Source organism: Lepisma saccharinum, chromosome 21 (genome assembly GCF_977018435.1).
Source record: "Lepisma saccharinum chromosome 21, izLepSacc3.1, whole genome shotgun sequence".
NCBI lineage: Eukaryota > Metazoa > Arthropoda > Insecta > Zygentoma > Lepismatidae > Lepisma > Lepisma saccharinum.
Genome location: NC_139249.1, coordinates 52564234 through 52583484, shown reverse-complemented (window position 1 = coordinate 52583484; position 19251 = coordinate 52564234). Strand labels below are relative to the sequence as shown.

The 19251-nt window shown below is 38.1% G+C and overlaps 1 protein-coding gene across 2 annotated transcripts in view; it reads left to right on the top strand.

The window, feature by feature from the left end:
• Nucleotides 1-7350: 7350 nt before the first annotated feature.
• LOC146004251 (heat shock 70 kDa protein 12A-like) overlaps nt 7351-19251 on the top strand; it is a 186041-nt gene continuing 174140 nt past the window's right edge. For both annotated transcript variants that reach the window (XM_083142932.1, XM_083142931.1), the window contains exon 1: nt 7351-8099. In XM_083142932.1, the coding sequence (XP_082999058.1) occupies nt 7397-8099 (703 nt within the window). In that variant the 5' untranslated portion in view covers nt 7351-7396. The remainder of the gene's footprint in view (nt 8100-19251) is intronic.

The following is a 19251-nucleotide window of genomic DNA, read 5'->3' as shown; positions in this document are numbered from 1 at the left end:
TATACAGGGTTAGTCAAAAGTATCGGGACAGGCCAGTAATAACGAGACGCGTCGACGGAGGAAAATCACATGCTGCAAGTGGGTATTGGTGCGGAAACTGCATTGAATGGGGGTGTGACCATCATGGCAGCCATCTTGGATTCCGCCATATTGGATATCACGCAATATTTTCAAGTGGAAAGGGGTGTATGTATGACATCAATTTAGGCTAGAATCGTCCCACAAACTACAATCCGAACTCATTATGGACCTATCGCCATTCGTGAAAGAGATAGGGTGTGCTATTTGACTGCAAAAGATGATATTTGTCTGAAATAATTGTTTACTGTATTCCTGTGGGTAACTGTACACTGCAAATTACAGAGAGCATGAACAAGAAAACATGACATTGACTTACAGAGTGCCTCAAAGTAAGTGCTGAAACTGCTTGCCATCGACTGTCTGACAATATGCCAACCGATCGTAAAAACTGCAAAGTGCAAGTTGTAGCATATCCCGAGAAAGTCCTCTTGTTTCGTCCACAGTGGGATTCCGTAGATCATTCAGTATGTGTAGTTGGGTGCGATACACTTTGTCCTTCATGTGTCCCCATAGAAAGAAATCCAGGGGTGATAGATCGGGAGATCTTGCAGGCCATTCGATCATACCTCGTCTTTCAATCCATTGTTGTGGAATGGTTTCATGTAAGTATTGTCGAACATCCCGTCCATAGTGTGGCGACGCACCGTCCTGTGGGAACCAAACACGATTCAAGTTCTGTGTGGACACTTGGATGGCAGGGACAATCTGTTCACGACGCATTGTCAAATACTTCTCACCTGTCAGATTGCCGTCAATGAAGAAAGGGCCAAGAATGATGCCTCCAATCATTTCTACTCAAACATTCAGTTTTTGTGGATACTGGGTATGATGTTCCATCATCCAATGTGGGTTTTCATCGCTCCAATAGTGTCAGGTATGTCAGTTCACCTGTCCGTTTAACATAAATTTTGCTTCATCAGAGAATACAATGTCAATATGATTATCGATATTTCGCATCATTACTTCTCAAAATTCAATACGGCGATCAGAGTCATCTTCCGTCAGTTCGTGCACTAAACTCACTTTGTAGGTTTTAAACTTACTGCCCACTAAAGTTCGTTGTACTGAACTCTGGGAAATGTCCAGCGTGTTGGTAACGCTGGTTGTCGATGTATGCGGATTTTCCACAAAAGATAGTAACACATCCATAGAAACTGCTTTGTTGCTACACGATTTCGGAATTCCTGATCGCACACGGTCTTTAACGCTTCCACTTGCTGCAAAACGTCGAATGGTTATTTCGACGGTTGGCTTCAAAATTGGGTTACGTTAAGGGAATGTAGCATTAAATAACTGTGGCACCTCTGTATACGATCTCTTGCGATCTCCATAGCCACGCATCATTAATAACGTAATACGTTCTCGTTCACTGAGTTACATTTTGACCACTGACGCGGACACAACTGTCCGTGGAAGGGAAAGAAAAACAAATACCTACCTGATGCTCTTAATTCGTCGAATCTGATTGTTAGTTACAAAAGAGTATGTTAGTCTGTTGTAAGGAAGGATTGTTTAGACTGGCATTCTTTAATTCGGTAATTTGCGATATTATGTTGTTTCCAACAAACTATCAAAACAACCCGGGAAAAGAACTAGGGGCAGGAAAGGAAGAAACTAAGAGAAGTAGAAGTTACGGCCTCGAAGTAAGGTACCATCCCAGCATTCACCTGGGGGAACTGAGGAAAACCGATATTCCGATCTATCACCCCTGGATTTCTTTCTATGGGGACACATGAAGGACAAAGTGTATCGCACCCAACTACACATCCTGAATGATCTACGGAATCCCACTGTGGACGAAACAAGAGGACTTTCTCGGGATATGCTACAACTTGCACTTTGCAGTTTTTACGATCGGTTGGCATATTGTCAGACAGTCGATGGCAAGCAGTTTCAGCACTTACTTTGAGGCACTCTGTAAGTCAATGTCATGTTTTCTTGTTCATGCTCTCTGTAATTTGCAGTGTACAGTTACCCACAGGAATACAGTAAACAATTATTTCAGACAAATATCATCTTTTGCAGACAAACATAGCACACCCTATCTCTTCCACGAATGGCGATAGGTCCAAAATGAGTTCGGATTGTAGTTTGTGGGACGATTCTAGCCTAAATTGATGTGTCATACATACCCCTTTCCATTTGAAAATACTGCGTGATATCCAATATGGCGGAATCCAAGATGGCTGCCATGATGGTCACACCCCCATTCATTGCAGTTTCCGCACCAATACCCACTTGCAACATGTGATTTTCCTCCGTCTACCTGTCTCGTTATTACTGGCCTGTCACGATACTTTTGACTAACCCTGTATATATATATATATATATATATATATATATATATATATATATATATATATATATACACACACATATATACAATATATACCGTTTAATTTAATTGAATTAGAATTTTTGGGTGCATCGGAATCAGACACACCCCTTATATTATTATATTATTAATATATTTGTGTGTGTTTGTGTGTGTGTGGTGAGAGGCGGTAATAACGTAAGTTCAAATAGAAATAAACATATGCTTGTAGCCTTGAATTTTTGGAAAATTCACCTTGAAAACAGGGAATTATACTTCAATTTTATCATAGCCTTAGAGTAGCCACCCAGGGAAAGCAAAGGGAAAAATTCAATTAAGTGCTGATTTAGTTTTCTTTAGATTTATTTCAAGGTTACATAAAATACACATTAAAGTTTTGGTGTTCAAGTCATTCACCTCCATTTAAAGTAGGCCTTGCACGATGCAGTAGTCGGCCAGCATCTGAAAATACAGTTGTATTTCGTGCGCATCAGATTATGTATGTTTTATGTTGTAACTAATTATACTTTAACATCACAGATTAAAGTGATAATAGTTTCCAGCAAGTGGACCTCGAACTACGCTTCGCACCAAGTTTTTAAGTTTGCTATAGAAAAAGAAAATTAGCACAGTTAAAAATAATATTGTGCTTTTCCATTGACAGTATTCTTGATTAATGGCGAACTTGCTAAAATGTCCGTATCATGAAATTTAAACATGTAAGTTGTGCTAGCAAATGTATTTAAAATTCACGAAACAACAGAGGACAAAAAAAATAAACTTCCAAAATGAAGAAAAATGCAACAAAACGACAAAAAATACTACGAAATGACCTAATAAACAAAAAAAGGCAAAACATGCAAAATAAATACAATGTTTTATTATTCTAGCTGAAAGGAAACTGACTGATATCAGGTTTAGCATTGTTTTCAAGGCTCAGAAAAAAAAATAATCAATTTCCGACCACTATACACTATTAGTGGTGACGATTGGCTTCCAAAACTGGGGAGGGGGGCAAGAATAGTTTACTTTCCTTTGGTACATCAGGTTTGGCATAGTGCAAGGTCAAAAGTGCCAAAAAGTGTGAAGGGAAGTGCCCCCCACTTTTTGCCACTTTATCCCCCGCACTATGCTAAACCTGATGTACCATGGGAAAGTAAACTGTCCTTACCCCACCCCCACCCCTTTTCGCACCTTGCCCCCATAGTTCTGGAACCCAATCGCCGCCACTGATTAGGGTAATTATGTAATTATGTATATATGTAATATTGTTTCATAAACAGTGTTTTTACGGTAGCTGGACGGTAGCATTGTTTCTCCAGTCAATTTTTTTTATAGTTTACATGCAAAATAACTCAAATCGCACACTTTGGCAAAGTGCACGGATGAGCGACCTTGTGCTCGCGCCAATGGAATCCCTGGAATTGTAAACATATGGAAATTATTTTTTGAAAACCATTCCCACGTTTAATGCTTGGTTTCGAAACAATGGATGAGCGGCGTAAACACAAAGGAATTTCATCAACCAAACAACTCCTTCCGTAAATGTTTCGTTTAAGGACGGTTGTTATTCCACATTTATGACCGAATTGCCAGACTATACACGAAAAGAGTGCAGTGTTCTCGAGCCTTGCAGTGGTGTTGAGCTTTCTGTGTTTGTGGGTGTTGCGTTGATTCTGTGATGATTCAGAAAGAAGAAAAAATCTGTGTTTCAGTGTAACGATAACACTAAAGGTGTGAATTTGTCTGAAGTTTCATTCCAGATATTTCAGTAGAGGAATTACTGTATTTTTGCGTCTTTTGTTGGATAATTCTCTTAACAATGGTGGTGTGTTGAAAGATTGAATTGGACAGTTTCAAAACATTGCAATTTGCTTGTTTTATAGCTTGATTTGGCGGTTATATACCACAGTTTGTTCGATATAGGTAAGTAATGTCATACAAAACCACAATAAGGAATGTCTATTTCAATATTGAAACAGTTTAGAAAAACCAACTAGATTTTGCCATTATCTAACAGTAAATATCTCTATACTTCACATATTTACATTTCTGTAAATGTTGTTAAGTGTACTTTATTGTCATAGACTTAGCGGGACTCTGCAGTCAACGGGAAAGATGATTGTGGGCAAATTGTCCATCATTAGTTTAATTTGTTTTTTATTCTACTTCCTGTGTTGTTTTGAAACACGGAATTCTGTTGATGTGAAACAGATGTTATCTTCTGCTTATTAACGTTTTCATTTCAATTAATGTATTTCATTGTCGAAAACAGGCAGAATGAAAATGGTGATCGACAATTCGCCTACTATATATTTTGTCGTTGGGTGTACCTGATGTTTAAGGTGGATCCACATTCATTCATTTATTGTTTTCTGCCCAGGGGCAAGTCTTTCCTTGCAACCTCCATGCTGTTCGATCTTCAGTCCTTCGCTTTGTAGCAGCGTAGGACCCATTCGTTTTGGTGTCAATCATTTGGAATCTTCCTCTTCTCCGGATCATTCCTTCAATAGCAGTTTCTTCTCATCCAGTGGCCCAACAAATTTATTTCTCTCTTCATGATTATCTCCAGCATTGATCTCTTTTCCCCAACTCTTTCTAGCACTGTTTCATTTCTCACTTTTTCTGTCCATTTCACCCGTTCCATTCGCCTCCATAACCACATTTCCGAAGCTTCCAGTCGCCTTTTCTCACTTGTTCCATAAAGTACAGCAATGATATAAATATTATTCAACTTTTTTTTAACTTCAACCGTTAAAAATAATATTAGATCCCTTCACTGCCCCAGTTAATCTTTCGTTTAATTAATTATTCTTACTTATGCAATTAACTGTAGCTGCTGCTCAGTTTACTTTTGTGACTTCCACTACCACACACAAACAGCGAGATCTGCTGCAACTTGAACACACGGTACCACTATGATAAAATAATAAAGTTAAATTCCGGCCAAGATTTCCCGCCGATATTAAAGTCACTGCAGGTGTGTCCGTACAGTTAAGGCTCAGCTGAACCTTTGGCACCCGAATGGGCTAATTTTTTAAAAAAAATCCTCTCCATTTGAGAAACTGCTGTGATATTCCAAAATATGAAAAATTATATCAGCTTAGAATAGCTTCTAGAGCATTGACGTGAATTTTCGTGTACTTTTCTTTCACTGTTGTCTAGATATTATCAATAGTTTCGTGATTAAGAAAGTCTATTAAACTATTGATAATATCTAGATAACAGTGAAAGAAAACTAGACGAAAATTCACGTCAATGCTCTAGATGAAATTCTAAGCTGATGTAATTCTTCATATTTTGGAATATCACAGCAGTTTTTCAAATGGAGAGGATTTTTTTTTAAACTTCGCCCTTTCGGGTGCCAAAGGTCCAGCCGAGCCTTAAGCGATTAAAATAATAATTTATAAACACTAAGTTGCTGACCAAGGAAGTTTATTAAGATAAAAAACACTTAACATGTAACGTTTCAACCCTGTATCAGGGTCTTCCTCAGACGAAGAACTAAACTAAAATGATGAAATACATACACACACAAAGATTCTTTCTGTGTGTGTATTTCATCATTTTAGTTTAGTTTAGTTTAGTTTAGTTTAGTTTAGTTTAGTTCATCGTCTGAGGAAGACCCTGATACAGGGTTGAAACGTTACATGTTAAGTGTTTTCATATCTTAATAAACTACCTTGGTCATTAACTTTGTGTTTTTAATATGGAAACAAGGCTTAATTATATTACAATAATAATTTAATGTAATATTCGTTTAAAGAATATTTGTTATAATGAGTCACTAAATACAAATAACACGGGAGTTTATTGTTTAGTGTTAAATGGATCGTTATACCGCAGACAAGTTTGTCTGTGGTTATACATGGGGAGATGAACGAACAGTTATATCGATATCATAATTTTTACAAAGGGGATTTACAATTTAAGGACGAATTATCTTCCATGATGTTTGCATATTTCTTTAGCATGTGGAGGAGTGGCATGATTAGGGATTTCGTAAGGGAGTGTTAGATTAGGAAATTTTGACCAAATGAGTGGTCTAAAAGTATTACATTTGTTTAATTTTATAGTTACATGAAATCCATGTAGCTTATAGGCTAATCTGATTCTTTTTGTTCTTTCTGTACAGACACCGGCAAAAAAATGGGACCCTGCAAGGCGTTATGTGTGTTGCTTAACTCTACGGCGATAGCAAATTTTCAATTGCATCTTGTACCACCGCTTTAGAGTTAGACAACACACATAAGGCCTTGCAGGGAAGAGAGTATTTGAGGATCGATGACTGTTTACATTAAATTTTAGATTAAATAAAAAACAACTTATTATAGCCAGATAGAAAACAATAAAGAATGCATGCCAAGGGAATTAAATACACAATGTTTTATCCAGAATGTTGCATTGTGTGTATGCAGGGGGACTTTATATTTAGTGCGTGTAAGGATAAACGTATAGTGAAAATCGCTATAAATTTGGCCTTTGTTAAAAAAAAAAATAGGGGCTGTTAGGAAATTTTAGGGGCGTGTTTGGGTGTGTGCAAAAATCACTGATTGGATTTCAAGCAGCTTGAGCAAAGTTGCAGATCCTTACTCTTCACCAAAGCAATCTTGCCCATTTTATTTACTTTCATTAATTATGAAAATACACACACTTCATGATAAATAGTATTGATATTTAATTGAACTTTAAACTTGGAGAGTCTTTGAGAAATTGTTGCACGACATCTCTTTGGTTTGATTGTCACGTGACTGATGGCTTGTGTGTTCTGGCTCTGATCTTCTTCCTCTTTTTTCCAGCTCATTGGTTTTGGTTCATCGGACCTCCTGGAACGACCCGTGCGAGTGGAAGAGGAGGAACGTCTTTCCTCCCTTCTGGGTGGAGGCCGAAGACACCTGTTGGTATCGTGCAGGAACTGGACATCCGGTAAGGGAGGGTGAACTGACAATTTGATAGTTGACGGGGCGGAAAACCCAGCGAGGGTTCTTGCAGTCGTCGTGGATGGATTCCAGCAAGTCGGTAGCCAGAAGGTCTGCTCCAACAGCCCAGCCACGGAAGGTAAAGGAACGCCATCAACATCGCCACACCATAGCGATCTTGGAGCGTGGCGATGACCAGAAGGGCGAAAAGGCAACGAGGGGGAAGTCCAGCAAGTACAAGACTCTCGGCGACGACATTGCCGCCACCATACCCAAGAGGGCCATCCTGAGCGACAACTGGGTCGCTTACTCGTGGGGACGCCAGTCGCGCTGGGAAAAACGTCTCGATCCCTCGCATCCGCCGCCGAAACCTAGGCGATCGTTTACGCCAGATCACGGAGCAGTCACCGATGATCGCCCATGCGAGGCCGGGTTTGATTCCGACGTCTCGAGCCCAGATACTGCGCCGGTGGCGAGGCCACGGAGCGTCACGTCTTTGCCGACGGTCCGTCGTATACCTCCCGACTTGCTGGACGCCTTGCCAGAAAGCAGCGTCGACCCGGATGGGGGACCGAAGAAGGGGTTGCCGTCTGCAGTGACCATGCCTGAACCGCGCTGCTCTGCAACCCCTCCGAGGGTCAGCGGGGTGCTAAGAAAAAGTGAGGAAAAACCTTCCACAAGAACTCGCTCCGAGACAGACAGAGATGGTCCTTCATATAGGAACTTCCATTCTTTGGATACAACTGAGCCACCTTCAGACAGAGACAACAACTTACAGGAGAATGGTGAGTACATTCAGTTTCCTTTTACATAGAAACCATGTTTTCGACATGAAACTCGTGCTTGTACTTTACAAAATTAAGTGTCCAATTCACTTTAACATATCAGTGGCAGCTGTTCGCTTACAGGTTTTATATTTTTGGAAGCTTCATTCACTGAGACAATATTTTCCGGCAATTTATGACAAATCTTTCCTGTTTTCAGACTTCTGTTATCATCTAACACAGGAGGGTAATCCGGAATTTCCCATATTTGGGGTAGCGTGTGTGTGAGTTGGTATGTGAGGGGCTGGCAAGGGTAAATTTAGAGCCAAAATTACCATAAACTGGACCATTGTAAAAAATAATAGGTGTTGAGGATTTTTGTTGGAGAGGAGGTTGTTAGGGAGTGTTGTGTGTGTGTGGATAAATCCCTGATCTAACGAACTAATGTCATAAAGAACTGAGGACTAAAAGTGGTAAACGTTGTAAGTGCCAAAAGCAAAAGTGTTGGGAAATTGCATCGTTCCGCATATCAGCCCGTAAGAATGTGCACACTAGTGACATCTTTACACGCCCTTTGAACTACTTAGAGGGCTACCAGCCACTTTTAACGTTTACCACATTATAAAGCATGGCACATTTCACAGTTTAACGTGATAAACGGTGTTTGCATTATTGTGACACTTACAGTGTTTACCAATTTTAGTCTTCAACTAGTTATTTCGTATAAAACTACACACATACGTCTTTCTTGGGGCATTACATCCATGTTGACCACATGCAAAATGTTTCCCCATGGTGTGAGAAATTTCAAATCATGTCGTTTGTAAAGTTTACAATATTACTTGTTCATGATAGGGCTTTAGATTATTTGCCAAATTTGTGCATACCGATCGGAGGGTGAAGATAGGCATTTGCCTCTAGGACTGTTTAAAATGAACAGCAAATTATCTTAATAAACTTTAATCTCGATCATGTAACTTAGTGAACAGTTCTGGTCAAAGTTGACCTCCTCTTCCTACATATGCATAAATGATAACGAGGGCAGATTTTTGGATATTTGCATTTTTTTTTCCTTAAGGAAAATTCATATGCTCTCAACGGATTTATCTATTTCACTTCATGTGGATTACTCTGGCAAAGTTTTATAGTGCATATAAATGCATATTTGGGACGTTAGTGCATATTTTAACTTAATGTGCATATAATCTGGATATATTGGGAGTAATTTTCATGTAATCGTTCGTTTCATGTTTGTCTGGTTCATTTTCCCCTTCAGCACTTAAAAATAGCCTACTTCGTCTGGTCATGGGCACCAGTTGGGTCAAGAACATTCCAAAACTCATCTCATACCATTGCAGGTGGTCTGGTTGCGAAGATAGAGAACCAACGACCTTTCAGATATGTCAGTCACATTTCCTAATTCCAGCGACAACACTGGGGTCCTGTTATTTGAGGATTATCTATTAATGTGACATTTTGATAAATCTGCGAGTGTGTCTGTGTGCACTGCAGAAGTGACAATAAATGCTGAACAGCTCTAAACATGTAATACATTTCAGGCATTTAGAGTAGTTTTTGTCAGCTTAAATGGAAAATTGCCGAAATGAAAATTTACCTGCTCAAACAGAGCTCTCATTTTTGGCAACATAAATCATTTATTGCCTGGGTAGGCCTGGACACTGTGATTTTTATAAAGTTATGTTAATTTTTCGGACAATGCTGCTGCATAACCTAGTGAAGGATCATTCTGCTATTTAGTACAAAATAAGAAGACGGTAGTAACTAAGGGAATGATGGTCAGATGAAGATTTGCACTATTAACTCATTTTATTCTTAAATTAGACACAATAAAAATACATTGATTAATTGTTTTAAGTCCACTTTATGCACAGTAAGGCTGATCGGGACTGGACCTACAGTTTAAGTGGGATCCGAACCACTGTGCCTCCACCGGGTATCGAACCCGGGACCCCTTGATTACAAGGCACTGCGCCATCGGGGAGGCCCAAATAAAAATACAATAATTTTTTGCGATTATTATGTCTGTCGATGGATGGCAGCTAAATATTCAAACAACATACTGGTTCGGTTTAAACATGATTTTTTTGGTTATTTTCTCCACGGAAGTAGTAGTGATTTGAAGTGCTAATTTTACTGTATTAAAGTAACTGGAAGGATAATGATGGCAGTCCTATAGAAACTGAGATAGCGTCCGTGGGATTTGTGTACTTATTGATATATTTAATGCCGTTTTTATGAGCGTATAGTACATTAACCTACCTGGTTTTGATACGGGAAATGGTCACTATTATATCTCGTATATAACCTGCAACACAATTTATGTTTAAAAAAATTATGCTTTTATTATTCTTTGGTCTATCGTTGTGCATTATTTTCCATTAAATCTCACGAGACAAATAGGGTTTGTTTGACCCCCATGTTACGGTAGGTGCGAACTACGGATTCATAGTGCAGATGGTTTGCTGCCAGAGTTCAGTACCTGCCTATAATACATTTATCTCTTGTCAAACTCTATCGCCACCAGAACCGCACCCAGCATTGCTTCATTTGAATTGACGGTTAAGGTCATGGATTCACATCCGGAGTATTGAATCACCGCATTAGGCCATCCAGACCATTGTTGTATGTCTGTACTTGCACGATGTGCAATTTATGATTGTGTTGTTAATTTGAATAAAAATGCAGTTAATCTGAATCTTAAATGAAGTATTAAAAACATGGTAAAATTTCGTTGATAGTTTTGAACGGACAAAGAATAGATTTTTTCCTTCTTTGTCCATCCAATTTCTTTTCGATGTTGTACAAAAGGAAATAGTACCAGGAGAAGTTGATATATATATATATATATATATATATATATATATATATATATATATATATATATTAGCTGAATTGGAGAAGCAGGTTGATTTGCAGTTCCCGAGATGAGTGATTTCGGTGTTGCAGGGGAAACCTGTCCAGGATTTGCCTGGGTATTCCACAACTGAAATTTATTTATTTATTTGAAAATTCTGAATACAGAAAAATCCATTTTACATCAGGATATCAACACAAGAAATGAAACGGCATCTTGGCATCTTGTGAAATCGAAAGAACATTTTCGAAATGCACGGACTTATTTTCTGATAATTTCAATAGTCTGCTACCTGAAAACATTGATAAATAACGTCTAGTATATTGAAATGCTAATGTAAATGAATAAGATATTGATTAATGTAACGAAAAGAGCATAGTGTTTCCAACAAGATACGTACATTATTACAATTTCAATATTGTAAATTTTAGAGCAAGCTTCCAGACAAAAATTGCATGTAATAATCATTTTGTTACATGAAACTAAAAACATTTGTAAATTAGTATTTTTTGGTGATACTAAATAGCATAATTTATCACACTTTCATTTCTATAATTGTGTTCAGTGATTTACTGATACTGTACATTTACTTCGCATGTACATAACCTTAAAATAGGATGTTTTGAAAATTCTTAGTACATATTTTAAGTGCATATTTTGGCTTTTTTAGTGCATATAAACGTATAGTTTCTAATTCCTTCAGTGGTAGAATTTTAACACTAGCTAACTGGGAGTTTCTCGCTTCTTCATCGCCAATTTTTATTAAACCGTGCAACAAAGTCCAAAATTCCCAGCTCAACTGGGATTGAAATTCAAGAGGAAGAAAGTCAGCTTTGCGTGAAAACAAAAGAGCAACTAATCATTTGCAGGAATACAATTACGTATTATGAACCACACGGTGAGACTGATAATGCGCTGTAACAGCAATGCATGGCTTAACGCAACGGGAATCAAAACTTTCAGTTTCTGCAAGCGTGTGCAAAATAACACACTTTCATCCTTCCCTATGCTTTCTACATTTCCAATTTCAGGGGTTCGTTTCATGAGGAATTAATCGGAAACTCTTATGGTTTATTTTCAAGAGTTTCACTGTACACGAACTACATACGAATTACTGTATTTGAGGAAGAATGCAGCAGGCCAAGGGGATTACTTTGTGTCGCTTGCAAAGAGGTAAAAATTGTTTCATGCATGTATCTCAGAGTAATGACATATAATAGACTGAACAGCACACGTCAGTAACTTCAATTCATTAAGGGTTTTGCAGCTTCTTATTTGTGTCATTAAGATAAGTGTGACGTGATTAAAGAGAGAGCCAAAACGCATTTGAGGTCATCACAATTGTCCTCAAATTGGGTCATACCCACCTCAACAAGATTGCAATTGTATGGAAACCTACAATGGTTGTAGGAATAAAGTATTTTTTCTTGAAATCGGGTGGTTTTCTCAACTAATTTCTAGCATCAGCGTTATCATCTAAACTCTCGGCGATGCACTCGGTGAGAGGCAAGGCCTGCAAAACGATAATGTGTCGAAGGAGAGGGGGGGGAGCAGCGCGTCAGTTCCATCGCCGTTGTTTTTCACAAAGTAGCTTCCCATTTGTTCTTACAATGCAAGACACACCACCATTTATATGAAATATTATGCTTTATTATTGTAGCCAAAGACATACGATTACACATTACTTTGTAAGAACATGCACATTGAAATTTCTGACTGTTATTAATCTGGTCAAATAGAGATTAGATTAGACCAATCGCGGCAGAAACACAAAACAAATTAGACACAAAATTAATATTTATAAAAATTTTGTCATCTGTTAATGAATATATTAATATAGTCCGAGTCTACATTAATTAGAACATACATTAAAAGACACGATACGTTCATACGCGAATCAAAAAAAAAAGGAAGAAAACGAAAATCAAGATAACAAAATTATGCCATAGATGGTAATAAATTAATACAATTTCAGATAAGCATAAAACTATGGATGTTCTAAAATTGTCAAATACATTTATTTTTCGGAGGATTGTAAGTTTTTAAGTCAAAACGTCGATGGAGATTTATTTCAACTATAAAGTCAGCAGTATAGCATAGTGCATTTTAGGAAAAGAACCAATCGATTTTTAGTTACCAATCACTGAATTAAAGTTCTGCTTTGGGAGTGCCATCCATTTATAGGTCTTGGTATACATATAAAATGCATCATTGGCTTTACATATAATTATTAAAAATAACTAGAAGAAAACAGGGAAACAATATTAACAATATCGTTTGCTCCATTAATTTTTCATTTTTCATGATTTTTATTGTATTTTGCAACATGTAGATCAGTCGTCTTTTAGCTGTGCAACAAATTTAGTTGATTAGATGCTTATTTATACATTTGAAAAAGAGTTCTTTTGTGAGGAAAACGAAAGAAGAAGCCTTACAATCGCATATATTTTGCGTTCTATGATCTTCATGCATTAAATCTCTGTATTAGTGAATCTTTTCTTCTCCTCTAGCCAATATTAAGGTAAAGGTAAAGTTCCCCGTGCATATAGCACGGAAGGCCCATTTAGGGGATGTGGGGGGATGGCTTCACACATTCTAGATCTAGGCCAATTTGGAGGTGATGTGATCAGCGCCACGGTCCGGCCGCCTTTGCCCTCCAGGATTGCCCCTGGCAATGGCAGTCAGACGCCTTATCGACTAGACCACCGTGGTTCTATAGCCAATAGTAACAAAGGTTTAAAATAGTAATTGCAATTTCTTGATATTAAGCTTGGTGCACACTGACAGTTTTACAAGAGGCACATGTGTTGCAAGTTTACATTTCATTGATTGATTGATTGATTTGCTTTATTTTACTTCGCTTTTTGTGCCACTTTTGGCTAACTTGCGAAGATGGGGATGAGTGATGATATAATGAAATTGATGAATGGACACTCACAAACATCCATGCGTGATGTGCTCCGCCACGGGGACCGGCGCAAGTTTACATTTGAAAAGCTAATAGAAATATTTGTTTCACAAATCTGTTAGGGTTATTTTGCCATGGTGGATAAAAACAATCCAGTTACTTTATCTTTAGTGTTAGGAATAGCCGGGTCTAACGTGTGTCTACCCCTTACCGTTAATTTGTATCTTGCTGAAGCACTTCGTGTTTGGCATTAGCACAACGATTCTCAGTACTGATGCCAACCTCGGTGGCGAAGTTGTTTACACACCGCGCTACGACACTAGGAAGTTCTAGGTTCGGATCCAGCCTGGCTTGGGCATTCTTGGTGAGTGTCCCTTCATTAATCTCATCATATCGTCACTCATCCTCATCTTCGCGATTAGCCGAAAGTGGAAGAAAAGCGTAGTAGAATTTACAGTTTAGTTGAGAAGAGCAGTTATATGGACTATAATCAGAAGCAAACCATCACAAATATTGCTACCGAAGCTATCGCATTAGAACAATGAGCTTTAGAATAAACTTTCATATAACATTTCCATTACTATAAAAGCGTCTGTATTAATAACACACACTACACCGTTAAGCTGCAGAAATATGAGACAAGCCCAGATCTGGATATAACTGTACAATATTATTTAGCAAATATAAAAGCACTAAATTGTATACGAGCTCGATGTACAGTGATAAAAACTTAAGACCATCTCTCCGCTATTTTTTTAGTTATCACGATTTAAATATTCTTGGAATTATACAAAGTTTCCACAAAGTCCTGCTACCGTTACAATGAAACTTAACTCCTAAACTATATGAGAAAAAGACATGCAGTTTTTTGCAACGTGTTCTACAGCTCTCAGAGTTTTATTTACAATTACAACACTTGCACAGTTGCCCTCAGGACGTCGAGACGATATTCGATCTCCATCCATACACGTTGCAGCATCAACCTGTTCGAGAACTTCTGCAATCCGTGTACGAAGTGTGACAAGATCTGGAACAGGGGTTTCGTAGACACGATTCTTGACATACCCCCAAAGGAAAAAAATCAAGGGGGTGATATCAGGGGAGTGCGGTGGCCAGGAGATTGGTCCATCGCGGCCGATCCATCTCCCAGGGGAATGTCTATCCAAAAGGTCCCTCATATCTAGTGACCAATGAGGAGGCGCTCCATCTTGCTGGAAGATTATGTTTGGCTGCAGTTCCAACACCTGAGGAAGTAGGTATTCATGAATCATGTCGTAGTAATTAATTAGCCCCTGTAACCGTGTCCTCAGCAAAGATAAATGGACCGATGGTCATGCATAAGAGCACACCAAATGTTCAGTTTTGGGATAGCTCAAACATGTTCACGAATGACGTGAGGACTTTCAGAACCCCATATCCGAACGTTATGGAGGTTAACATGTCCAGACACATGGAAAGTGGCTTCATCAGAGAACATCACCCTTTGCTGTCGTCATTGTCGCTCACAACATATTCTGCAAAAAAACAATAAAAATTAAAATAATAATAATAAAATACTACTACTTATTAAAACTTTGAGAGCTGTAGAACACGTTGTAAAAAACCGCATGTTTTTATCTCATATAGTTTAGGAGCTATGTTTCATTGTAATGGTAGCAGGACTTTGTGGACACCCTGTATATTCTTTAATCGGTAATGATCGTCTAAACTGATATTTTTTATTTATCTGAGCAATTGTACTGGGGTTCAACCAGCCTCTAACGAAACGGGTACGTTGTTTTCTGTTTGAGTTTATTTTGTTCGAGTTTTTGTTTTAAATTTACTTTATACACACATAGGATAATCGAGACTAGACATACAGTTTAAAAATGGGATCCTAACCACTATGTCCCTCCAACTGGTATCGAAACCGGAACCCCTTCATCCCAAGGCCAAGACTTTACCACTAAATCATCGGGTAGGTCACTTCCCTGTTCATATTGAATCTTATTGAAATCATTGAAATACCTCTTGTTGTTCATGTATAATTTATATTAGGTCGATTTTAATAATTTAATTGTATGTATATATTATTTCAAAATGCTATTGTATATTACATTATATGCGTGTGTTTAATATAGTATTTTCCGATCTTCTCTAAGAACGAATATGTAAATCTTTTGTTTGTTTCTTGTTTGTCCTATCATGTTTATATGTAACTTTTTTTTTTGTTTTTAACAAATACCATCTTGACTTGTTCTTGTTGATTTATTAGAGTTTTCAGTGTAAAATGGCCTTACAAGTGCTGTATCTGAAACTTGGAATAAATAAATAAATAAATTATGTAATGAATATGGTGATGTAAAAATATATAATTTATAAGCCATATTATGTTTTATACACACACACAAGCTTGACTCCCAAAACAGATCAGTCTCTCGCTACGTCCGGGCCTCTAAGTCTTTCTATATACACTCTGTTCTCCCTACCTCACCATCTTATCAAAACAGTTCAACTTCATATGTTCAGATGGCGCAGTGGTAACGTCGTCACCTTGTAATCAAGGAGTCCCGGGTTCGATACCAGTTGGAGGCACATAGTGGTTCGGATCCCACTTTAAACTGTAGGTCCTGTCCCAATTAGCCTTCCTGTGCATAAAGTGGGCTTAAAACACCAAATCATCAATTTATATGTTCAGACAGGCTAATCGGAACTGGACATACATTTTGATGTGTGATCCAAAACACTGTGCCGTACCCTTCAAACGGGGATCAAACCCGGAAACATGTGTTTCAGGACTACAGCAATACCGATGAGCCATCAGGGTGGTTCTCACTATCTTTTGAGCAAGGGTAATGCATGATAATAATACATCACGAAACTTGCAGTCTTAATTAGGAAGAATTACTGGCCGAAATTCTGGTTATCATTGAAGAATCTGTTTAGATCCGTATCGGTAACAGAAATGCATTCTTTTCAATCACGTGATTCATGCGTAGCAGGATTAATCGAACTTTTCAGGAAGAAGGAAGACTTTATTTTCGTGATAAGCATCAATATTGTTTTACGTGCAGAAAAGGAGGAAGGATGTTTAGTTTCCTCAAACTTCGTTTTTACTCACTTATTACGTTCAGTATTGTTCCAATACGGTATTATACCGTATTATCTAGAAATTGGCATGTTGATTAAGTTTTTCTGTTTTGAGTCGTGTTGGTCATTTTGTTCTTTTAATGTTTAAACAGAGAGAAGTAACTGTTAATTTCGTTACTAGTTACTTGAAACTAAACCAAGTTACAGTTACAGCTACTTAGTTTCTAAAGGAATAGTCGCAGTTATCGTTACTTAAAGCGGCATTACAAGGAACTTGTGTCGAAACACTGGACCGCTGGCAGTCAGACATAATTGAGTAGTATTGGACATTACTGAGTGCAGAGAGAGTCAAAAAGTGCAGCGAAGTAGACGGGACTATTTGCGCTCTCAAAAGTGTTCGAATGGAATCGGCGGTTTAAAGAGGGCCGAGAAACCGCGCCCTGGTCGGCCTGTGAATGCAAGGTTTTCTTTGATTCTCAAGGGATCGTCCGTTCGGAATTCATTCCGGAGAGCAGAATAGTAAACAATGAGCTCTATGTGAAAGTTTTAAGTCGTGTGCGGGAGTCCATCCACCGTAAGCGGCCTGTGATTTTGCAAAGTAGACAATTGTACACTCGCCTCAATTAGTACTCCGGCAGCTTGTTTCTTTATACAACATATTTGCAGAAGATGCAATTCAACATACAAGGGTATCAATATACGCTTTATAAAACACAACTTATTACTAACTTCATTGACCCTGTACTTTCTCCATGATAATGCGCCTGCCCACCGATTGCTAAGTTTATGGCCGCAAATGGAACGTCAGTACTGGAACATCTCATCTATTCACCGAACTTCGCCCCCTGCGACTTCAAATCTTTTCCCCACATGAAAACCCATCTAAAGAGGGGTCCAATTATAACACCATTAAGCCTTGTTTCCATATATAAAAACTAAATATGCTGACCAAGGCAGAAATTTATTTTATTATAAAACATAAACTAAACGTAACGTTTCAACCTTCTAGCAAGGTCTTCTTCAGACTCTGTACCAAGTACAAATGTACAGAGTCTGAAGAAGAACTTGCTAGAAGGTTGAAACGTTACGCTTAGTTTATGTTTTATAATAAAACAAATTTCTGCCTTGGTCAGCATATTTAGTTTCTAAAGAGGAGTCGTTTCACATCAGTAACAGAAGTGAAAGCAGCATCGCAGGAGGGAGGCATTATGGGAGGTTCCAAAACATTGCTTCCAGCAGGTGTAGCAGCGCTGCCAAAAGTGCATCGTCACGCAAGGGGATTAATTCAAGGTGTCTTGAAATCATCACAGTAAGAAACTAAGAGCCGAGTCCCCGAACTTTTGGATTGTACCTCGTATATTTGTATATATATATGTGAGTGAATTGTTGCTTTAAGTCCATTTTATACATAAATATGCTAATCGGGGCTGGACCTACAGTTTATAAAGTAGGATCCGAATCACTATGTGCTTCCACCGGGTATCGAATCCAGGACGCCTTGATTACAAGGCGACGACGTTACCACTACGCCACACACACACACATATATATATATATATATATATATATATATATATATATATATATACGTGTGTGTGTCTTCGTTCATTATTCCAGGCGTTTCCTTACATCATGTTTACTTTTATTTCTAATAACAACGAGAAGAGGTAACAAGATGCCCCCTCCTCCACCCCAGCAAGAAAAAGTTTTAAATTTTAACGGTATATTTTACGGTAAATTATAAAATATAGTAGAGACTCTAGTCTAGAAAGCGACCGAAAGGTGCCCCAGAGCGACCTAAACCATCGTGATCCTCAACACTTGTTTGTTGTTACCAGTTTGCGAAATGATTGCATAGCGGAAACGGACATGTAGAAAAATGCTGAGCTTGAATTCCGTTCCTCCTGTTCGACTCACTCCAGCAGTGACCTTGCTGCCTGCTTGCGTAACATTTATTTTGTTTACTTCTGCTGCTTTTCTTGTCACGGCTTCACACCTTGCTCTATATAACCTTCACCTTGTTCCATCCCCTGACAATGAAGTATGCTCAATTTTAAAACATTCAGAGGACAGTAATATAGATATTTAATTGAGAAGATCAACAGAGGTAGGGTTACTTAGTGTAGTAAGTACATTACATTTACAGTTTCTTCGATAGTAACTGTTATTGTTAAACTTACTTTATGCTGCTGATTTACTAACATATACCCCATAGAAGTCTACTTCAAACTTTAAAAATAACCATAATTTGACCTTGTTCGCTTATCTGTATATAAAATAACAACTCTATTTTATATCTAATAATTACATAATAATTCAAT